Below are 23,756 nucleotides of genomic sequence, written 5' to 3'. Positions count from 1 at the left end.
TACATTTAGATTTAGTTCTTAGTTTAGTTTCAGTTAATTATTATAACTTTGGCTATTTGGCTCTATTACAGGTAATTTACGTTAAGCCAGTTTTAATTTTCCCAGGTTCTGCGTGTTTGTTGACCGTGCTTTTACTTTGAAGGTACGACCGGACATCCTTGTTTACTTTAGCTGCTGGCTTGCTGTTGGCTGGATCCGCTTCTCAACCTGTTTGTTAATCGCGCTGTGTGGCTTATTAACGCCCCGAGTTTATAATAAGCCGGGCTGATTTCTCAGGGGGAGATTTGACTTGCCGTCGCCGGGAGGCGGTAGGTCTCTTTTTGAGGACAGATTAAGCAACACGGTGAGCATGTCCTGAGCTCGGAATCAAACTGAGTGGCTTTTCAAATGTAGCTTGTTAGCTAGCTGCATCGCGTACAGTGTACACACTGCCTTTTTTGTTCTGCTCATGGACAGCCTCTGCATGACAAATTATTACCAGTGTTGAGTGCAGGCAGGGCACGAAGACAGCGATCGTTTTGTTTGAAAACGTGTCAAGAACTGATCTTCGGTTGTCAGCCACCCACCCCCAGCCCCGGGCTAACCCCCGGTCACCGACCGAATTAATGGCCGGAAATCCGAGAAGGGGCGCCGGTCTCATCGGCTTGATGAAGGACGCCTTTCAGCCTCACCAGCAAGCTCTCCAGCCTCACCAGCCCGCAGTGGTCGACAAGAAAATGGTGGAAAAATGCTGGAAACTCATGGATAAGGTACTGACAGTGGTTTTCCGGTAATAAATCCTTTACAAGAAAGGGGTTTGAAACAGTAAACGAAAAACTTCTTACTTGACTTTTTTTCTTTTTGTCTGTAACTCGACATCAGAGACAAATGCAAGGCCACTTTAACTGATTTTCTTTTCTCACATATTGAAAAAAGATTTAGCTCAACTTTTCCATATGCTCCTTCACTTAGCGTGAAACTGCGGTTATATTGAATCATCACTAATTCCCTTTGCATGACATGAATAACCTCCAGGACATCCACACAGGAAGGTGCTTTGGCTTAAATTTTAAACAATAACCTTTAAAGCAGTCTAAACCTGAAGCCTAAAACTGGAGTACAGTGGTGTCTGATTGTCTAATTGGGGTCATTTCTCCTGAATTAGGTCACATTCATATCCCTAAGAGGACACCCTATATTTAGTATTGGATAAGAAGAGGTGTACATGTTGCAGGGGCAAAGCAAGGTTCTCTATAGTCATTGCAGCCTATTTACTTTCTTTTGCAGTTGGCTATAACTAAATCAGATGAGCGGGAAGTGCAGAGAGATGGTGAGACAAGAGCTCACAAGATATTAATGCAAGTGAGCTGATGTAGGAAGTAACAGTGCATCAGATAATAGAGAGTGAACCACGGCATGCATGTGCAGTGTTCTGTGCAGACTCATTTACACCTGTGCTTGTAAATGGCACGTTTGAGGTCAAAAGCTTTCACACCTGGGTGGTATGCTTCAGGGCTGGGTGCTGAAAATTTTTACTACCTTGCTGTAAAGTTGTATTGTGGGAATACATTGCCATCAAAGTAGCAAAATGAGGAATCCGAGGGTTTGGGGGAAGGGCTGGATCTGATATAAAGAGTGAGTGTGCAAATGTATGCAAAAAAGAAACAAAACCCTACTTGCATGCACAGTTGGTCCACAGCAACGTGGGGAAAAGATGCACTTAAATGAATAGTGACAGCTAAGTTTCTGGTGAAGTTGATGCAAATTTTAGGTATTCAACGTGTTATTGTACTATGAGCCATTTCATGTTTATGGTCACAATATATTGGAAGTTATTTGGTGGGTATGGGAGCATAATTGAGTGCAATTTGATAAGTAACCTTAGTTGTCAGGTGATTAGTCGGGTAGTAAATGTCCGTCACAGATTAAAGAAACAGTTCCTGGTCAAACTTTGATCTACAGCTTGTGCCGCATTATTCTCCGATTACCGAAAAGACTTTATCAAGAACATTATCATCATAAACATTAGGAAATATTGGCTGAAACTTCAAACCATGACATCTGTAAGAATGGCAATTTTGTCCAGTAACATCACATTGCAAAAATCGTGACCCAGTTTTATGAGCTTAAAATTTATAGACACATCCATATCCAAACTTGCGTGCGATAGCTGATGATCTAGCTGGAAAACTGTCACGAAATCTGTGAGGTCTCTTTAAGCGCCCTGAGTATTAAACTGGTTAGTCCTGTATTTAAATGACCTCAGGCTTTTCTCCAGTACCATACTTAGACAAACTTTGTGAAACATGCACATTGCAGCATCTCGCATTGCCACAGCTAAAGGTTTTAATCCTGTTTGTTTTATTGTTTTTTGTTTTTTCGTTGTTTGCAAGTTAAAAAAAATAAAAAAATCTCTGAGCCGTTGCGTTCTCTGTCCAGGTGGTACGTCTGTGCCAGAACCCCAAGGTGGCGTTGAAGAACAGCCCGCCCTACATCCTGGACCTTTTGCCGGATACCTACCAGCATTTACGCACCATTCTGTCCAGGTATGAGGGCAAAATAGAGATCCTCGGCGAGAATGAGTATTTCCGCGTGGTCATCGACAACTTGACGAACAAGACGAAGCAGACCATGAGCCTTTTTAAGGAGGCCAAGGAGAGGATGTACGAGGAGAACTCCCAGCCCAGGTAGGCGCACGTTATATCTGGTCAAAACGATTCATCTTTGTGGGGGGAAACGGAATATTGCACCAGCAGAAAGCCAGGATGCAAAAGCTGTGAAGCAGGGAGTATCTGAATCATGGCACAGTTAAAGAGCTAATCGTTGTTTTTCTTGGCTTCCTATCAATAAAATAATCCCTTAAGCTCATGATGGTACGATAATTCGAGACCGTCTCTGTCCTATGGAGCACAGAACTGAGCTTTTTCACAGCATCTGTTTTGACATGAAATAGTTGGAAAGCACAGATGTTGATGATCACATTAATAAAGATCGTTACCTAAATAGAATAAAAGCTTCACTAATGGACCACCTTTGTCTGAAGGTCTGCTGTCAGCATTGGCTGACTTTTTTTATTTTTATTTTAACCAAAATAAAAAATGGGTTCTTAATGAAAACCTTCTAAACTACCCAAGAAATACAACTCATACTGAGATTTTTTGTGTGCTATTTTTTTTTCTCCATCAGATGATTAAAAAGATTAAAAAAAAAAAAGCGGCATGCTTGCACATCTCTAACTCTGTGCATTTAAAATGACTAGAAAACTACTGGAATTGCTGATGTCATTTAAGCTCTATAACATTAAACATGCAATCTTTTTGTAAATATTAATTTGAAGTATTGAAAAAGTTTGTCTTTTTTCTCGAAATGTTCTTACAAGTTTCCATCGCTGCGATTAAATCAAACCATATGAAGCAAAGTGAACTTTATAGGGAAGTGATTGCACTTTCGCAATCATGTGTACTTCCTCTGCTTCTCAGAAAGTCTTTGCTAAGCAAAAGTTCATCCTTCCTTTTACGCACTGAATTTTTATCAAGTGTAAGATGTTCTACACAAACAGCTGTGTTGGCATTAGCAAATGCATGTATAGGTCATCGGAAAGCCTTTTAATTGAACCTTCAAAGCTGAGGTCATGCTCAGACGATGTCATAAACATATATATTTTAAAAAGTCGTTGCCCAACTGGCTGTGCTCAGTATGCGTCTGCGACTTTTGGTTCAGTTTTTTGTCATGTGTCACCTTGTGCCTCCTTTTAAACTGATTTACTGTTTAAAAAAGCAAAACAAGTAGGACTAGATTATGCACCCGCACTGGTTATGTTCAACCCCAATGAGGGTGGACTCACTTCCTCTGAAAAGTAGCGTTTCGTGTAGACTGCTCAAACCAGTTATCTTCAAATGTAAAGCAAACGCAAGTGTAAATGTCAATTTTCAACATTGCTTCCCTTCTTCTGCAGTTATGTTCATCATTTCAGCTCTAAGTGGACATATTTTTATAAATTTGACACTTGAGTTGTCAGGAATGGGGTTCGTTTATCTGGGAGGTGGTGCAGCCGGCCACAAGTAATTTTACAGAAAGTGCTTTATATGCATTTAACAAAATAACACCAGTTGTTTCAACAGCAGAAAAAGAAAAAAGCGAAGAAGAAAATGTCCAGTTGACTATTGTGTTTGTTGAGAAAGAGGAAAAAAATTAACTGTAGATCCATAAAATGTGCCAGAGGAGAGGGAAATGTACGAGACGAGTGGTACCATCTTTGATTCCGCCTGATTGTTTTGTACTCGAAAGTGTCTGGCTGCTGAAAACTTCTATTTCTGTGTGCATGCAAGTGTAACTTCCCCTTTTTATTTAAAACCGAACATGGCGTTATAGAATACTAAAGACATTAGGCTGATGATACCTGTAACTAACTTGTTGCTACGGTTTCCTTTAATTGTCTCTCTTCCTTTTCTCTCACTTAGGCGAAACCTTACCAAGCTGTCTCTGATCTTCAGTCACATGCTAGCGGAGTTAAAAGCCATCTTCCCCAATGGCCTATTTCAGGGTGACAACTTCAGGATTACCAAAGCTGATGCTGCTGAATTCTGGAGAAGGTCATTCGGGGACAAGTGAGTTTTTGTTTCAGCTCTTTATTCTTATTCTTGGGTGATGCTCGAATGACTCATATTTCACAGTAATCCTTATTTATGTCATGCTGGCCATCGATTCCAGTTCATCTCTGGCTGATACAAGCAGTTTTATCTTACTTACTGCTTCCTGCCTCTTGCAAACAAAAGATTTAAACAGAAGTCAGATTACCATATTAGCATAGTCACATTCACGGGCAACATACATACGCAAAGTAAAAAAAACACAACAAAAGCGCTGAAACTGAGCATTTATAGCAGTGGGAGGTCTGGGTTTTGGGGTCATGAGTTAAGGCTACGTAAGATGACCTCATGATTTGAACCTTTGACTGTGAGCATCCCAGCCATTTTATTAGGGGCACCTTGCTTCAGAGATGCCTTCATTTTTGTGGCATTGATTCAACAAGGTGCTGGAAACATTCCTTGCTGATTTTGGTCTATAGTGACATGACAGGATCATAAGGTTGCTGCCACATACCCAGGTTTCCCTATTGGACTCTGGAGGCCATTTGAATGCTATTGCTTGGATGTTACTTACTGTCATGTTTAGAAAACCAGTTTGATTGGAGCTGTATCACCTGATATGTTATTTTACTGAAAGCAGCTATCAAAAGATGTTAGAGATGTTTGTGGGGGGAAAATCACAGCAGATCAGCAGTTTATGAAATGCTCAGAGCAGCACCAACAAGCATGTCCCATTCAAAGTAGAGATGGACCGATCCGATATTACGTATCGGTATCGGTCCGATACTGACCTAAATTACTGGATCGGATATCGGAGAAAAATAAAAAATGTAATCCGATCCATTAAATATCACGAAAGCACCTCACAAAACTTGCAACACGCCGTAACTCACCTCAGAACGTTAGCACGTCGAGCAGTATGCATCACGTGATAGAGCGGCTGTGGCATGCGGGACCTGTCGGTGGTCTGGATAGCATGTGGAGCTTCGCTAGCAACCCGGCATTTCATCTCCGACAAAGTTATCCCCGAGAGAAGTAAAGCAAGTGTGTAAGTCCATCTCTGAATGTTTGTAAAGCATTCCTGCGTTAAGCTTAACAAGCGACTGCCTCTCGCTCTCCGGCTGCTACTTCAATCATGAAACTGCTTAATGATCAGCTGATCAGCTTTTCTGTCGCGAGTCTGTCTCTCGTTTGTTTTTGGCCCACTTTGCACCAGAAAGAGGAAACCAGCGGCTGAACAACAGCAGCACGTTTAAGCTCGATCAGCTGTTGTTAGAATTTATTTATTATTACTTTCTACTCGAGGATCTTTTTCTACGTAGCTGACGTAACTGTGCAGGGGCGGATCTAGCAAAGTTTAGCCAGGGGGGCCGATAGGGCATTAACAGGGAAAAGGGGGCACAAAGACATACTTTTCTTTCTTATTCTCATTTAAAATGTCGAGCTTTTAATAAATAATTATCCGAATCTTACACCCAAAGTTTTAATTTGATGTAAAATGAATAGAAGTCCATTACTGTATATAGTAACTATTAAGTCTAATATATATACCCTAGTAAGCTATAGTACTTTTTCCTTTGAGAAGGTACCATCTGTGCAGTCTGCAATTTTGTTGAAGAAAGATGTTGAATCTATTTAATATTTCTTGAAAAATAATTGATTTCTGTGCATTTTTTTTTCACACTGCATCAAATTAAGGTTGATTACGTTGATTAAGCATCATGAGGTGGAGTGTGAGGGGTGGTTCCCTATTTTTTATTTATTTTTGTTGTTGCTGGGAGTTGGAACCCTATTAGTTAGGTTGCTTAATATTTACGCTAAGTACTCTTTAAAATACCAGAATAGGGAGGATGGTGTAGGTTTAAGTTTATTAGATTGATCAGTATTGCTGAACTATGAAATTTTTTTTTTTTGCATACAGGTATAACAGAATAGCTTTAGTGTAGTTGTTGTTTTAAACTTGAGTATGAACTTATACAAAATGCAGCAAGATATTTTTAAAAAAACAGTTTTGTTGATTAAAAAACACTATATCGGATTCATATCGGTATCGGCAGATATCCAAATTTATGATATCGGTATCGGTATCGGACATAAAAAAGTGGTATCGTGCCATCTCTAATTCAAAGTCCTTTAATCGCTCTTTCTCCCACATTCTGCTCAGTTTGAACTTAAGCAGGCAGTGGTAACCATTAGAGGTGGGAATCACCATACATCCCACGATACGATATTATCACAATACTTAATGCACGATATGATATTATTGCAATTTTTTAAAATATTTTGCGATATTCAGATTCTGTACATAAAGGTAAACTTTATCAATATTCATTTTATCTAATATCAAAGTCTCACACTCAGTCTTTCTCTCATTTCAGTCAGTTTTATTGCTGACAAACTGAACGGTTTGTATTACAGTCTAGTCCAACTTAACTGAATGCAACCATCTGGTACAATTATAGCTATTCTGAACTATGCAATTTATGAAAACTATGCAGCCCCTTCAGCAACTGAAGAATTTGAAAGTAAATGAAAACAAAATATAATTTTACATTAAATAAAAAAGTTTTAAACTTAATTAAAATAAAAAATGTCTTAAATTAAAATAAGTAAACTGTCATGTTTTTTGCTGCCAAAAAAAAGTTAATCTTTTGCTCAGAAAAAGGATCAACATGCTCTGTTCCATTCCACAAAAACTTTTTTTTGTAACAAAATATCGATTTCTGCTGTCCCTGTATCGATACATTATTAGCAAACAAAATATCACGATACTTCACAGTATCGATTTTTTCCCACACCCCTAGTAACCATATACATATGTGTCTGCATGCATAAATGCACTGAGTTGCTGTCATGCTCAGATATTAGTATTAATCAGTAGTTGAACACACGTATCTAATAAAGTCACAGTTGAGTGTGTGTATTTGAGGAAAAGCATACCAGGTCCCCTTTAGTCAACTAAAAATACACCTGTGTATATATTTAGAGTTGTGTCTTTATAAAGGTCTGCTGCCTTGTTAGCTAGGTGTTAGCTTAGCAAATCTGCAATTTTATTACATTTTAGGTTCTGTTTAACCCCAAATTCTGTCTTAACTAATAGTGAAAGGCAATGTTCCCACAACAAACATTTGTTTCCTCTCCCTCCCTTCTACCCAGGACTATAGTGCCATGGAGGACATTTCGGCAGGCTCTTCATGAGTTTCACCCTATTAGCTCAGGTCTGGAGGCCATGGCGCTCAAATCCACTATCGACCTCACCTGTAACGATTACATCTCTGTCTTCGAGTTTGACATCTTTACAAGGCTCTTTCAGGTACGTCACAAAGCATTCAGAGTAGTTCACTGTAAAACTGCACAGTTTACTAAAATGTTATTAAAGTGCAAAGGCGGTGAATTACATGAGGACGCTTAAATTTGTTTATTTGTTTAAATTTGAGTCCAGCTTAGTCTCTCCTGTGTAAATGCAGCAGCAGGGTCTGAACCCACTCGCATATGTTTTTCTGTAGTGTTGCCAGCGATCAGAGTTGGTGTTTGTAATTTTATTGCTGCAAACAGATCTTCTGTCCTATATGCATTATAGTCTCATACCTGATTTTTGTTGTGAATTCAACTTCAAAACAGCCGATGTACACAACATAAATAAAATGTTTGCATTTGTGAATCTGTGTCTTGCAGCCATGGTCATCTCTTCTAAGGAACTGGAACAGCCTGGCTGTTACACACCCTGGTTATATGGCCTTCTTAACCTACGATGAGGTGAAGGCTCGACTGCACAGGTTCATCCACAAACCTGGCAGGTAGGCCTCACAGATCAGATATATCCTATAATACTTTTGGGGGGAAATTCCTACTGTATTAAATATTTTGTTGCAGGAGTTTGTAGCTGTTGGTTGAAATAACTCTCTCCCACAGCTATATCTTCAGGCTGAGCTGCACTCGGCTGGGCCAGTGGGCAATTGGCTATGTGACAGCTGATGGGAACATCCTGCAGACCATCCCGCATAACAAACCACTCTTCCAAGCACTCATTGATGGATACAGAGAGGGATTGTGAGTCGCATATCATCGGGGTCAATGAACTAGTATTTAGTGTCGATTTATAGCACTATTAAACTGCAAGCTGTCAGGGGAGGGTATTGTCTTTCAGCCTACTGAGTACATGTTACTTTAGGTTACTGAATTAATAGTGTGGAGGGTGGAGTCTTTGTAGTAGTTCCTCAAAATTTAACAAAAAACCTTACGAGGAACAGGTTGGAGAGTGTGGATAAAATGGTGTCACAATCGATGTATAATTAACTAGTTTGTGTCATCCTGCAGAGAAACAGACCTGTTTTGTTGTTTTTTAAGGATTTTATAATGAGAAATTGTTTGGCAGCCTCGATGAATTGTAAAAACATGGCGAGGTTGTTGTTTCTTACTGTTGATTTATAAAATCTGAAACTGACCCTTTTTTCGTGACTTGGTTGCGTTTCTGTGCGCCGTGGTTCTCCAGCTATCTTTTCCCAGATGGCCGTGCACAGAACCCAGACCTGACAGGGTTGTGTGAACCGTCTCCACAGGACCACATCAAAGTTACTCAGGTTTGTTTCTCATGTGCGTGCATGTTTTTAATGCAGAGAACAAATACAGATGCATAAAATGACAGATTTTTAGGAATAAATCTCTACAGGATGAGAGTAACATGAGCAGCCGGTGTTGAACGGTCTCCCTCTTTCCCTCGTTTCTCTGTGTAGGAGCAGTACGAACTCTACTGCGAGATGGGCTCTACTTTCCAGCTTTGTAAGATCTGTGCAGAGAACGACAAGGATGTGAAGATCGAGCCGTGCAGACACCTGATGTGCACCTCGTGTCTGACCGCCTGGCAGGTATGACCTTATCTGCCACCTCTCCATTTAAACTATAAACTTTTATTACACTGATTTGAAGCAGCTCGATAAATCCTGACAGGGATCTTCTTTTTCCTGCTGTAGAATTTTCTTTAAATTCAGTTTTTTGTGTTCAATGGTGCCTTTTTAAATAGGTCAATTAATAATAAGTCTTTGATTTAGATTCATTTTCAGATTGCAAGTGTTTTACTCCACTCTCTGATCTGCATGTTTAAACTTAAGTATAATGTCTTTTTTCTTTTTTTAAAAAATTATTAGTAGTAGTTCTTGCAGTAGAGGAGTCGTGTCATGTTCCTCAGTGTAACTGTTGCAGTCCCCAAACTTATACGTTCGGTTCTTTGAGCCATAAGATCCCACAGTGCGGCTGAGTTTTAATAATGAAAGTGTGAAACAAAGGGAAGCAAAAGAACTCCGGCTAAAACAAACAAACAAAAGAGGAAGGAGACCATAAACGAACCACACCAGACTGTCTGCTTCAGGCGTCACCCCTAAACTACTTTTTTTCTTCCTTTTTTAACTAAGAACCAAAAACAAAATCAAAAAACAGGCCTGTAGCAACAGAAAGGCAGAGGGGAGGGACAGAGATTCCAGTTACTAACCATCAAGCTTCAGCAGCCAATCGGCACTAAGAATAAATCTAAAGTGAGATCAGGTTAACGAGGGTGCTGATAAAAACACAACAAGGTGACGACTGGACCAACGCACCGAGGTCACGTGTAGCTGTAACTTTATTGTTTTATTAACGTGATCTTACAGTCAGTGAAGCTGAAGCACTTTCTTTTTGTACTTCCTTTAATAAAATCCTTCTTGTTACTAACAACTAACAACTTTTCCTCTTCAAACATAAAAGATTAAATAGACTTTACTGGCTGGGAACATAGACTTGCTAAGAGTGACACAAAGGACTTGTTTGCCATGAGTGAGTGATTAAGTGAATTAATTTGATGTGCTGTTTATTCTTGATGGACTTTGGACTTTAGACTTCCTTATATGGAATTTATTTTGATTGTGGTTGACATCAGACGAACAATATAATCGTTGTCTTCCCAAGCACAGTCGTGTTGTTCTCACTACTCTGCTTTCACGACAGAAATGCTCTCCGGGCTAATTTAACAGATTAATTAATCGCAGCATGACTGCAGAGTTCTTTAGACATGGTTTTTGTTGAAGTGCTCCTTCTGCAGATCTTTGATGTACAACATTTATTTGACATCTTCAGTTTTATTTACATTATAATTCATCCTATCCAGGTTGACTCTTTTTGTGGTAGTTTTCATGGTTTCCTCCTTCAGCTTTCATTCTTGAAAAGACTTGCAGCTGTAATTTGGGTTTAAATCAAAGCAAAGCCTTTTACAAATGATGAAAGCTTCAGTCTGCTCCTTTACCTTTACCTCCTAACCTTGCTGTGTCTTTCTGTGTGTGTGCATTTCAGGAATCGGAGGGTCAGGGCTGCCCGTTTTGCCGATGTGAGATTAAAGGCACGGAGCCTATTGTAGTGGACCCCTTTCACCCGAAGGCCAGTGGGGCTTCCTTTGCTGGTTTCCAGGGGTCGAGCAGAGCAGAAGCCGCAGGCAACGAAGAGGAAGAGGATGATCGGCTGGAAGACCAGCAACTTGTCATGAGCAGGCTGGCCTGCACCAAAGTAAGACGAGCACGTACATATATTTAGACGCTCACTGGGTGCTTTATTAGACGCAGCTGTTCGATTGCTTATTAATGCACATAATTAATCAGGTAATTGCTACAACAACTCAGTAAATTTAGCTAATAGATATGGTCAAGATGACCTGCTCAAGTTCAAGCAGAGCATCAGAAAAGGAATGAAAGGTGATTTGAGTGATCCTTATCGTGTAAATATCGCTGAGGAATATTACAAGCACTTCATCTGCTACAAAATCTGTAAATCAATGTGTGGGTGTGCAGGTGGAGCGCCCTCCATCTCCAGTGTCTCAGCTGCCTCCGGTGCCTCCGCGACTGGACCTCTTACAGCAGAGGTCCTCTGCCTCCCTTAGTGCACTGAGTCAGGGAGCCACAGCCAAAGTAAGTACACGCCTGAGTGCACTAAAGACAAAAGACTTTGAGACCGACTAGCTGTGGAAAAGAATTCAAAGGGTGGAAAAATAGTTTTTAGAAAAACACTTGCATTGGCCAAAGGTGCATTCAAGACTTACCGGTCACTGAAATATTTTCCCTCTGAATAGTGCCTATAAGAAGAGCCCTGTGCAAACATACAGTTGAACCAGAAGTAATAACTGCTTAATCATATGGAAGTCATATGCAAAGTGTTAAGGCCAACACCTGCTGCTGGGACGCAAACTTCATTACAAGAGCAGTACATTTAGGTCAGAGTAATATCACAAACTAACCACCTCCTATTACCAGCTTTAACTCACTTTTTATATCAATAAATGAATGTATATGAATGGCTAACGATATAAATATCTAATGAATATCTTCTCTAGAAAAGAGCATTTATAGTTTTAGTTGTGATCAAAAGAGCCTGTGAGATAAAGCTGTAATGAGCCCAAGTATATTTTAGTCAATATTTCCTAGAAGCCTTGAAGTTACCACAGTGTGTGTCAGATGTCCATTTGATAGTCAAAAATAATCATGTGTTAATGTGGCTGCAGATTCCTGGAAATTATGTGAATTGGCTAAGTGTTGGTATTCACAACTGCTCAATTGTTTGTGTGTGACTTAAAGATTAATAGTCACGCCTTTTTATTAAACCTCCAGTGTGCTGCCAGCCCTGCTAACACAATTATTGTTAATACCAAAATAGGATGTGTGTGTGTGTGTGTGTGTGTGTGTGTGTGTACTTGAGTCTTCACATCTCTAACAAAAACATCCTGTACTGTGTCTTCTGACCCAGATGGTAGCCACTCACAGGGACAAGCCTCTACCTCTGCCTCCAGCACTGAGAGAGCTGCCCCCTCCTCCCCCACCGGAGCGCCCCTCCCTGGTCGGCCAGGAATCCAGACTTCAAAGGAGACCCCTCCCCTCCACCCCGGACCAGCCAGCCTGGGCAGCCAACTACATGGTGCCACGCCCTGCAACGAAGGCCCCGTCGTCCATCCCTCAGAGCAACGGAGCCGGCGCAGAGGGGAGCAAACCGCAGACGGCGATCAATGCTGTGTACTGCCTGGCTGCACTAAGGTGTAGTAGACAGGAAATAATGTAGCGAGACAAGAACTGATGAGGAGCGAATGGATATTTTTCCATCTTTCTTCGACCTTGCCAGCAGCGTTCTTAACATTTGTTTTGGTGATGTAATGTAGAGCCACATCAGTGTTCTGATCTATCAAAATGATGCCTTTCATATATTTCTAGAACTAGTAAAAAAAAAAACTGTCAGTGTGTTTGCGTTTTGTGTCTCCTTCAGGATTTCTCAAATTTGTCATTTACGACTGATGAGAAAAAACACGCTCTGTGATGTCTACCTTTGCTCAGGTCGTTGCCAGGGTCAGCGGTGTCCAGCGGGGAGAAGCTGTCGTCAGACGGTGAAGATAATGAGTACATGAGTCCCACATCCCTTCCAGCTTCCGGTGCCCCGTGGGTAATAACAGGCTCCTTGGTGCCCCCACCACCAACCCAGGGAAACAACCACAATGACATCAGGTAAACGGAACAGCAAGGGGGATGAAGTTGCTTCTATTAGAAGAATGTTTTTCAGGAAAATGACCTCTAAAGGCTTCTCCGCAGCTGGAACGTATTGACACTTAACATGTGGGCTATTTATTTCCCATATTTTTAGGTTTCTGGATTAGTTTTAGTATTCTGACTCAGTTTTTAAAGGCCAAACATAATCAATGACCAGAAGAAGAACACAGCTTAACAGCATTGAAAGTATCACAGTGTAAGGAAAAAAATAGACAACACTGGATTTAGACTACAAGTGAAAGAAAATCAGACCCAAAGGGAGCATAAAAATGACACAATTGGTCCCACTGTCATCTTATTAATGGAGTATGTATAGTGTAAAAGGAAGAACTTTACACCAGATCAGGTCAGATGACTTGAAGCTCCAGGGTGTGCTGTCTTTTGGAACAGGACTATATGGCGCTGTCTTTAAGGGAAAAATATAGATGTTGGGTTGTTGGAAATACCAGCAGATCAACAAACATGCTCAGACCTTCCGGCAGGTAATAAAATGTGCTTATGTGTGTGGTTATGTAATTGTATAGTGAATTGCAGAGAAAAATCTCGCTGGGAAAGGTTACAAGTGAATTTCAAACAGTTCGTAGAGTGAAAAGTGAGGAAGTTGGTCTATAAACAAGTTAAAGGGATAGTCTGACACACAGTAATGCAACCCTCAAATCTGAAGCTGTGTATTTTGTCCAGCAGGGTGCTCTCGAGGTTCCCATTCCTTAGACAGAACTCTCGTTCACTTACTTGCTGTTTTTCACCTCCTTAAATAATTTAAAGGGCATTGCTTGAAGATGACGGCAGCTGCATCTCAGCTTGTCTCTTTGATTAAAATGATGAAAGTGTCTAAAATGTAGGGAATTCGAATGGATAGGAAATCTGCTTAAATTTTAAAACTCGAGAGCTGAAAGTTGTGGTGTGAGCCTACAAAGATGCCTTCACTGGGTCCATGCACGACTAATTAGGCTTAAAATGTGTAATATTTGGAAGCATTCATACCTCTGTGTGATTGGTGGATTTTTGTTTGAAGTAGAGCTAGATGTTTAGCGGTCTATTTGTGATGTTAGCACACTGAAATGATGAGTTTTTGATCAGAGGTTTGGTGATTTAGCTTACAAAGTGTAGATTCAGTCATTGAGAATATTACTTTCTCTGTGAGGATTAGTTTGTGTAAGAGTCAGGCATAAAGGATCGCCAACAATGGCCCTTTTCAAAATCTGCTTCTAATACTTTTTCCTTTCTTTTTGTTTATTTTGGTCATGTAGTGTTACCATGGTAACTAGACAAAATTTCAGATTATGAGTTAAGTGTAAGGGGCTCAGGATGCAGACTTTCCAGGCACACCGCTCTGTCCCCAACCACCTACAGTTCAAACCTGCTGTTTGCAAGGGGCATCCTATCAGAAGAAAACTGACCTTAAGGGGACGGTGGCCTGAAAGTATAAATGGCATTATTTATTTATTTATTTATTTATTTAAAATCATGGAAAACTATTTGAGTCCAAGAATAAGATTCTTTAAATGAAAATAAGCACAGTTTGTTCCCCTTTAAATGATTCCTCTATCTCTCTCCGTCTCGCTGTGTGCCTGCAGTGAGGTGGGGGACAGTGACTCTGAGGACCCCCAGGTTTACGAATCCATGTGTAACATCCAGGCCCAGGCTGGCTCGTCGGAGACGACACAGAACTCTGAGCTGGGTAACGTTCTCAGTTTCTCACTTCAGTGTATGGGAAGTGCTTGATCATTGTGGATTACTAACAGTAATCGGACTATTTGTTCTAGTAGTAGTGGATAAACTGACATCACAGAATTAAGAATATCAGTGTAAAACCTCATTTTTATTTACATTTTTTTCCCCCTCCAAGACCTTCCTCAGCATTCAGCTGTTCCGCCGGACAAAAAGGAGGAGGCCAGTGTGGAGGATGTTTACGAGTATGACTTTCCCAGACCAGTGGTCCCTCCTGCCCCCGCCAGAAGAGCCCTGTCAGATATCGGCGGCCCTTCTTCAGCCTTCAGTAATCTCAACATAGACTCTGCAGTAGATCCCAGTATGTGTGGGTTTTTTTTTTTTTTTGTTGTTTTGTTTTTTTTCTCCCCCCTTTTTTAATTTCTAATGATCAGCAGGTGGCGAAATTTCTGGTTTCAAAAAGGGAGTTGTGGTCATTAGTTACGTCGTACTGAACACAGCGTGATTTATATTTTAATAGTGATCACCAGTATGCTCAGCTTGGGGCTTCAAGATGATGCACGAACAAACTGGTGACATCCAGTTCTCTGTTGTCCACGCTATTAATGTTGTTTTATTGAGCATTTTTCCTCAGGCTGGAAATAAAACAAAAAGTGCCAAACAATTTTTTTGGCATTGAAGCTAATCACAATTAAAGAAAAATCAAAAAGTCCAAACAGAAAAGTAGTTTTAGTTAGACTCTGTAGTGGTGGACAAATGAATATTAATTTGAGAAGTAATTAGGCTACATGAATGTAACTTGAAACTTCTTGTTTAACTTTGGCTTCAGCAAATTACTGCTTTAACCACACTGAAGTCAGTGATGGAAATTGCTTTCATAGATACTCTAACACATAGTGCTGCATGTCAGGCCAGCTTGTGAAACTGCTCAGGCGATTCATGAGGTCAAAGTTGCAACAGAATCCATCGTGCCAGGCTTGAAGCTATGTGCTTCTAGATGAACTACAGGTAGTTTGGACCAATCAGCCTTCTGTTAGGAAGCCACATTCATTCTAGGAGCAAGTGTCACTGCTTGGCAGTTTGCTTGGTAACAGTTATTTTGAAGCCAGAACTTTAATGTCAGTGATAACCTAAAGGCCTTTTTTCCTGCAAGTTTTATTTCTGTGGCACATGCTGTTTCTTTGCCTTTCACAGACTGTTACAGATGATTTATCCAGTGTTTTAGTTTTTTCAGAGTGCGGATACTTTTAACAGTTTTTAAGGACTTCTTAAATGTTTCTGTTTCTCAGATGTTTCAGGTTAGCAAATGTCTGGTTATAAAGGCAAATATTAAATTATTTTTCCCACAAATCATCTACTCATCAGTGCTCATGTGTCAATGTAAATGTGTATTTGACGTGTTTATTTTGTATTTGACTCATCACGTTTCTTATTTTTCTTTCATTTTCTCTCATTTGTTTCAGGTATGTTTGTAGCAGGCGGCGACCCCGAACGTCCCCCAAAACCTCTCCCGCGGCGAGCCAACTCTGACCGACGGCCTCGTCCGTTAAACCGCGAGCCACCTCCGCCGCCGCCAGACCTCCCTGGCCCCTCCTCATCTGCCTCCCCTGTTCCACCTCCGACTATTCCTCCTTCAGGTCCTGGAAGCTTGGCCCTAAACGGGGAGATTGAATGCCTCATATCCCAAGGCTACTCCATCCAGGACATCCAGAAGGCCCTGATGATCGCTCAGAACAACCTCGAGACGGCCAAGAACATCCTGCGCGAGTTTGTCTCCATCCCTTCCACAGCGCACATCGCCACATAGTCACTTTGCGCAGGCTCATCCTCTGTCTCATCTCTCTCCACTCTGTGCCATTATCATTTACCAAGCACTTTCCTGCAGGGCCACAAGTACTTTCAGAAGGCTTTACTCTGAGGGATGATGCTGCGTTCATGTTATATCTCATCCAAAGTCATTTGTAGTGGGAAAACAGCAACGTGGGGTGGGGTGGGGGGACTATTGTTAAAGACAATGTCAAGCGGCTGAAATTACAGTCTCAGAATCTCTTTTACTTGTAATATTCATTTGGAGATTGAGGGTTTTGGCCTTAAAGGTGAGAGGTCAACTGTAAGTCCGATATGACCTGAACACAGCATAAATGGAGAATCGGAGCCTTTAAAATGGGCTTGCTGTGACCCTGCTGTGATTCGCTGAGTTAGTTAAATGCTGCGGCAGTGTCTCCCCTCAGTCTGCGTGCACGCGCTCATTAAGCTAAGTGTTAAAGCCGTGCAGACTTTGTTCAGCGAAGGTACCCCGCACATAGTCGTGTCCGACTGGGCGTCCCACTGCCTGCAGCCGCTCGGTCTGGTGCTTTTACTGGCTTCTTTGCAAATCGTGGCGTACGAATATGTAGCGATACGGTCTGAAACTGGTGATTAACTGTGTGGCAGTCGTGCTCGTGCTGATGAATGTGAACGTGTAGTCGCGGTGCAGTATTGCAGGGCTTCGATGTCGTACGCGTCGCTGTGGCTCGCTCCGTTTTCGATGGTATCTGACAAGGTGAACACAATTCAGTTGCCGTCTGTCAGCTCCAGGTTCGGTGATAGTTCTATGATGAAATAACAAATTTAATGTTTAAGTACTCTCATAATGTGTTGTGGTGTGCGTAGTACTAACAATGGCTGAGTTTGAGTTCTTTTTAATTCCATCGTTTCCTGCCACCGCTAGAGGTGGCCCGACACTGAAGGCTGGTTTATTTAGTTGCAAAGCTTCTCTCTACGCTCGTAGTTTCTTAGTTAATAACCGAAAGAAGCTCTTAGAACAGCTTCACTCAGTTCACTGGGAAATCACATCAAACTCTAAAGCCTAAAGCAAAAAACAAAAAACTGAAAGTGGGGTGAAGTCACGTGGACTCAGGTACTCAGTAATAAGCCAGGTTATATGTAACGAGCAGATGCTAAAGGACACGCTTCCTCCATCCTCACAGACATTCCATAGAGTGGATTTTCTTTATATTTTTAGGTTTCCTGCAGCATATTTACATACAGCTACCATAGTTAAGATATTAAAATCTGTTTTCTGATTCTTCGATGAGCTCGTTTACGTCCTCTAACTTTAAATTCTGGATATGACTCGAATGTAGCTGCGGTAATTCCATCTGTCCACAGTCCTGTATGACCATTTTGTGGATTTCAGTCACTCTGCAGTTCATAAAACTCTTCATGGGAGGAATGTTGGGGAAAGGCAACAAAAATCTCAGGATTGTATTAATCCGTCAAAGCAATTTACAACACATTACAGCTGTCACAAATGCCAACAAATTTCTAAAACATGTTTTAGAAATTTGTAAAAACTTTTTAAAACAAAATTGTATTATTAGTTATAATGTTAATAATGAACAGAATTCATGTTTTTCAGGCATAGCAGTGAGCCAGTAAAAACTTTCTGTGCAAGAATGCAAGAAAATAAGTATGTGGCATCTTAATTTAAAAAAAAAAAAATTGTATTTAAACCAAATTAATGGACAACAAAAATAATTATATTCAAGCATTAAAAATAAAATTTCAATCAAATAGCTTGTTTATACTGGTGGATTAACTGGTATGGAGATGATTTCGGTAAATACTAACACTGTTCATTTAGAGCAGCTGGGGCACAAACCTTACATTGGATGGTGGTCTGATAAACGTGTTGTATAGCCAGCTTCTAGATGCGCAAGTGGTAACACTAAACACGCTCCTGATCACTAGTTTCAAACTTAGAAAGCCAATTTTTGGGGGGCTGATTTGAGCTATTTGCAGATATATTTCACTCTTGGTACTATATAACTGCTACTAAATGGAAATTAAAAAGAAAAGACTAGATGAGCGAAACATCCTTCAAAGATTTATCCGTGATGTTTCGTAGTTTTCCACCAGAGGGCACTCTGTAACTTCCCTGTTGGCAACAGGAATGTTCTGAGCAGAGTGAGAGAGTAAACGAGTGATCCATGACATGTATTGTCTGTATTTGTGTGTGTATAGACTATGCATAACAAATTTGTTTATTTCGGCTGCTGAAAGAAAAACAAACTGTTGATATCAGATTTTTAAATCACTAAATATCAGTTTTGTTTTATCCTATATGGGTCGGGAATAAATGCCCAGAATAAATTGGCTTGAAATTGTCACAAAACCTTTGAACAGGGACTCGTAGACTCTGACTTCTATTTTAACTTTGGTACAAAAAACAAAGAAATCAACAATCTGCTCCAATTTTACTAACACGTTAACTTCTTCGCGTAAAATTTCAAGCATGCGTGCTCTTCATCACACCAAAACTCTGGTACCACCACTAAGGATGAACTTAGATTGTAATACTTGTAGTGTTGCAATCCATTACAAATACTAGCTTTCCTGTAAAATGTCTGAGTTGACGATACGGGACTTTCTCCAAATTCCTGCTGTGACCATGTGCAGCTTCGCTGATTCATGTACGCTACTGTGTAGTTTTACTCCCCTTTTCTCCTCTTTAAAAGCTGCTAAGAAGTAAACATCTGGTGAGATCAACACTCTTCCCATACATACTTTTATGAACTGCTGCTTTTCAGTGCACAGAGACCTTAGGTCCTTAACGCGCCAATAAAATATCCAAATTGACACGTAAAAAGCCCTTTAAAGGTTTGGATTTCTCTCAGGTTATATTTTCTTGTCAATGGACCAAAAAATTCAGCAGCTGCCACTTCCAGGCATCACCACACCTATAGCGTCTGAGATGAGCCCATCGGTGGTATTCAGCGTCATACCTGCATGAGGGCTGTTGGTTTGTCTACTTAAGAAACTAAAGAAAGATTCAGATTAAAGACATTAAAGGAGAACAGTGATCTGATCTGAATCCAAACACAACACAAAAAGAGTTGCAACATCTGGAACATTTATGTTTTTCTGCATGAATATTATTTAAACCATAGGCTGATTTTTGTTGTTGTTCTTACAAGTCCTAAAGGTAGATGACAAGAACCCAGTTTAATCAAATGAGCCTGACAGTGAAAGGAAGCTCACTGTCAGCTGGTCACCTTTTCATTCCTCCGCAGCGACATGTACAGTAAACGTGCCTTCTGTCCATCACAACTTGCACATGCCAGCAGGCAAGCCAAAATAACCCCTCCACATTCACCATTTAAATGTGTTGGAAACTACTGCAGATTGTTTTCAGGTCAAGCGCTCTCTTGATTTCACCATGGTAACACTATATCAGAACTACAGTTTATGCAAATTTACCTTTTTAGATTAAAAAATTTTAACTGACTTAAAAGTGTTTCAGAATAGAGAGAGCTCCACTTTTTAAAGTCAAAATAACAAACTTTAACCCTGATTTGGGTGAAAGGGCAAAGGGTGATTGACTTATATTAAACATGAACTTTATCTGAAAAATGTTTCTCGTAATTATCAGACACTAGGATCTCCCACCCCCAATAAATGTGCTGCTGGATTTGGAGACAGTGCAAAAACCTAATACTTCAAACGGAACTAAATGAAAAGAAATGTTACTAAATTTCTAAATCTGATGCTAAGGGGGAGAATGGTAAATGGTAAATGGCCTGTATTTATATAGCGCCTTACTAGTCCCTAAGGACCCCAAAGCGCTTTACATATCCAGTCATCCACCCATTCACACACACATTCACACACTGGTGATGGCAAGCTACATTGTAGCCACAGCCACCCTGGGGCGCACTGACAGAGGCGAGGCTGCCGGACACTGGCGCCACCGGGCCCTCTGACCACCACCAGTAGGCAACGGGTGAAGTGTCTTGCCCAAGGACACAACGACCGAGACTGTCCAAGCCAGGGCTCGAACCGGCAACCTTCCGATCACAAGACGAACTCCCAACTCTTGAGCCACGATCGCCCCCCAGAAAAAAAACCCAGTAAATCCTGTTAAGAACCCAGAATACCCTGGAGTTGTCCTGCTGTTTTCTGGCTGTCTGATGCCGCAGAAATGTTGCAGCTTTAATCTCCCCAAACCAAAAGAATCTTAAAACGTGTGCGTGCGCTGCTCCTCCTCCTCATCTTCCTCGAGTTGCCCCAGAACAGAGACCACGAATGTGTCTTCAGTCCCCTCAGCTTTGTTTTCACTCAGTCTTGGCGTTTTGTATCAAGGCAACCAACTAAATGGCACTAACTCCAGGACTGTTGTAGTCCTGATGTGTGATGACGCACTCAAGGCTCATTGTCCTGCTGAATCACTGCCAGAGGCTCCTCCGTCTCACACGCTTTCTCTCAGTGTCGCCGGTAACCTCGGCCGGTGTGTTGGTTCTGATCCGCTGATTAACAAGGAGTGTGTGCGTGCGCTTTATTCATGTTAACTAGCCTTCTCAACAGGAACTTGCCTACTAAAAAAACTGTCTTCATTGCTTTATTATTGTCTATGTAGATATTTTATTTATTGTGTTTTTAATATCCTCGGCATTCATTGTGTTACAATGTTTTCATGCCTAAGCCATTAAGATTTTTAATTAAACTGTATTTTCTTTAACATTTGATCTGTGTGGTTTGTCACTAAACATAAGCAAACAGATTCTCTATTAATGTGTTTGAGCATCAGGTTATTTGCATTTATCAAACTTTATGGGACACGCTAATGAAACGATCCTGCAATAACAATTTTAAGACTTGACACAGTACGCTGCAAGACTGTCATCTGCAGTGCATCACATTTGTAAACGTAGTGGGTCTCCAAACATTTACTGCTGCATTATTCTGCATTCATTAGCGGTTGTGTTTCTGGCTACATGCTGAAAGTAAAGCCAACGTTCTCCACAAACTCCAGGAGGAGCTGCTATTTCTCCTTTGTTTACTGCTAGAGAACTTGGTTTGTCTGCTTTTATCAGACTCAATTACTGAACAATTCTGCCTGAAGCGAGGTTAATGAGAGTGTACTCGACAAATTAAAAGATCAAAAAGGGTTCAGCAGAGTTGAAGGCGACTGTAGAGTCACTGCAGGCAACTTATTAATCTAAAGGTGAGCTGCGACCACTGTGCTATGAATTATGTTACAGTTATGGGACACTGGAGGTGAATACATGTTTTAAAAGTTAGGTTCTCACATGTTTAAACACAAGTTCCACTGTTTCTGCATGCAGACAGTTTTGGTTTTACTCGTCGAGGTTCTGAGATTTATCTTAAATAACATTTTTAAGTCTTTTTCCATGAGTAACACCTGCCTCCTGCTTATTATCTAGACAAAGTTATAATATGGCTTTGTCAGTTTTTTGCATTAGAAAACGTTCCTGTAACATTATACCCAGCAGCCTACATGTGTATAAAGGTATGCATGACAACGGCTGCACATTTCATTCATTCAGTTTCTTTTGTACTTCATGGGGTGGTTTAAATCCACCATCTGGCCAGGGCCATTCTGCATGGAGTTTGCAGGTTCTCCTCATGTCTCCAGGGGTTCTGAGTACTCTAGTTTCCTAAAGATATCCACTTAGTGGGTTATGTTAAGTAGTGATTCTACATTGCTCATGTGCAAATAGCTTTATCTCTGTTGTTGACCTGTCAACGTTGTACACTGCGGGGATAACTCTGGGATAAATGGGGGGAAAAAATTGCATGATAAATCTTCTGCCATCACGTAAGTATGGCTAAGATTGACAAAAGGTGTTTGTTTTAAATCTTCAACTGTATTTGAGAAACAGAGGAGCTGATGTGGGTTGCAAAGTAGCTTGCTTTGAGCAGGTTAAATACTGCAATCTGTGTGAGAGATGCCTATTGGATGTGTAAAAGGGTGTCTGCTGAGCCATCACAGCCTGAACTAACACTGTGCTTAAAATGTTCAGTGTGCATTTTTCCTGTGAGGCACCCAATCACACACAATTTATTTCTGATTTGGGTTCTGAATTTACACTCAGACATCAAACCTATTAAGAACCTCTGAAACAAACCAGCTCACTGGGTTCCTATGTGTTGTTCCCCCACTGTTAAATAAACACTAAATGCTTAAAGCACAAACTTTCAGTGTAGAAAATATGATGTACTTTTGCGCTTTTCCCTCAAAAAAACCCGTCACAGGCAGCAATCCATCCAAGCAGCAAAAATGCAAGACAAAGCCAAAGTACCGAGTCGTAATCATGGTGGCAGCGCCTCCTTTGGAGGCTTTACACTAAATGAAGAGAGAATGGCTGATTTGATTCGCAGCTACATGAGCTAACGCTGCCTGAATTCATTGCAGATGTGAGCTTTGTTTCCTGACCTGCCTCCTTCCAGACTCCAGCTGGAAATCTGAGCTACTGTTGGAGTCACTTCCAGTTCGTGCTGACAGCGGTTTGGAGGCTGCACTCCTTCCTGTCTTCTCACTGTGGGACTGTGCAGAGCTAACACACTGAGCTCACATTTGCTGGGGTTCATATTTAGCCTCTGGGCTCTCACTTCAGAGCTCCCTTATACCTCTGCAAAAGTAATAACACTTTAAATGAAAACTTTAAATGAAACTTTATTTGGCTTTATTTTCTTGCGAAAAATATAAAAAAATGCAAGCTCAAAGAATCACATGTACAGTACTCAATTTACACACGTAGAGAAAAAGAAAGAACACAACATTTTTTTCCCCACCAGTGAAAAAAATCCAGAGCAACAAAACAGAATCAGAAATGTTTCACTGCACACAGGACACTGTCGGCGTTATGGCTTCGTGCAGCTTTTCTAAACCATAATGACAGTTATTGCCTGAGGACAACCTGTACCTGGATATTTCTTCCAACTTCAGCTCAGTGGTACAAAAAAAAGACACAAACCAAAAGCAGATAACAGAAAACACATCACTACTTTGTTAATGTTGCAAGTCATCGGGGCAATGTAGCGCTCTCAGCAACAAAGTGTATCTTTTTCACAATGATGTACACAGTGAGCAATATTCACAACACTGGGCCAAAAAAAGGAGCGCACCAATATTTTTGCCTCTTTTCCCTCATCAGGCAGCCGGACTGCATTTGTACAGAGTGTTTAA

General features: G+C 40.8%; 1 protein-coding gene across 1 annotated transcript; it reads left to right on the top strand.

The window, feature by feature from the left end:
• Positions 1 to 206: 206 nt before the first annotated feature.
• LOC146624666 (E3 ubiquitin-protein ligase CBL-like) lies at positions 207 to 16,805 on the top strand. The gene is made up of 15 exons (XM_085364051.1): positions 207 to 749; positions 2,419 to 2,666; positions 4,440 to 4,586; positions 7,725 to 7,881; positions 8,244 to 8,365; positions 8,481 to 8,618; positions 9,061 to 9,148; positions 9,302 to 9,433; positions 10,887 to 11,096; positions 11,378 to 11,494; positions 12,327 to 12,610; positions 12,905 to 13,072; positions 14,692 to 14,795; positions 14,964 to 15,146; positions 16,249 to 16,805. Exons 1-15 carry the CDS (start codon positions 606 to 608, stop codon positions 16,590 to 16,592), a joined length of 2,586 nt encoding a protein of 861 aa, XP_085220177.1. The 5' UTR covers positions 207 to 605; the 3' UTR covers positions 16,593 to 16,805.
• The last annotated feature ends 6,951 nt before the right edge of the window (positions 16,806 to 23,756 follow it).

This window comes from Diplotaxodon limnothrissa, linkage group LG10 (assembly GCF_057381915.1).
Source record: "Diplotaxodon limnothrissa isolate DT_005_m linkage group LG10, D_limnothrissa_male_GT1.1, whole genome shotgun sequence".
Taxonomy (NCBI): domain Eukaryota; kingdom Metazoa; phylum Chordata; class Actinopteri; order Cichliformes; family Cichlidae; genus Diplotaxodon; species Diplotaxodon limnothrissa.
Note: the sequence above shows the minus strand (reverse complement) of the source record. Positions and strands in the feature narration are given on the sequence as shown.

Excerpts from the sequence above, each read along its gene's own strand:
- LOC146624666 (XM_085364051.1), top strand. The coding sequence starts at position 606 with ATGGCCGGAAATCCGAGAAGGGGCGCCGGTCTCATCGGCTTGATGAAG. Across the intron at positions 9,434-10,886 it reads CGTGTCTGACCGCCTGGCAG|GAATCGGAGGGTCAGGGCTG; the intron begins GTATGACCTTAT and ends TGTGCATTTCAG. Across the intron at positions 12,611-12,904 it reads TACTGCCTGGCTGCACTAAG|GTCGTTGCCAGGGTCAGCGG; the intron begins GTGTAGTAGACA and ends ACCTTTGCTCAG.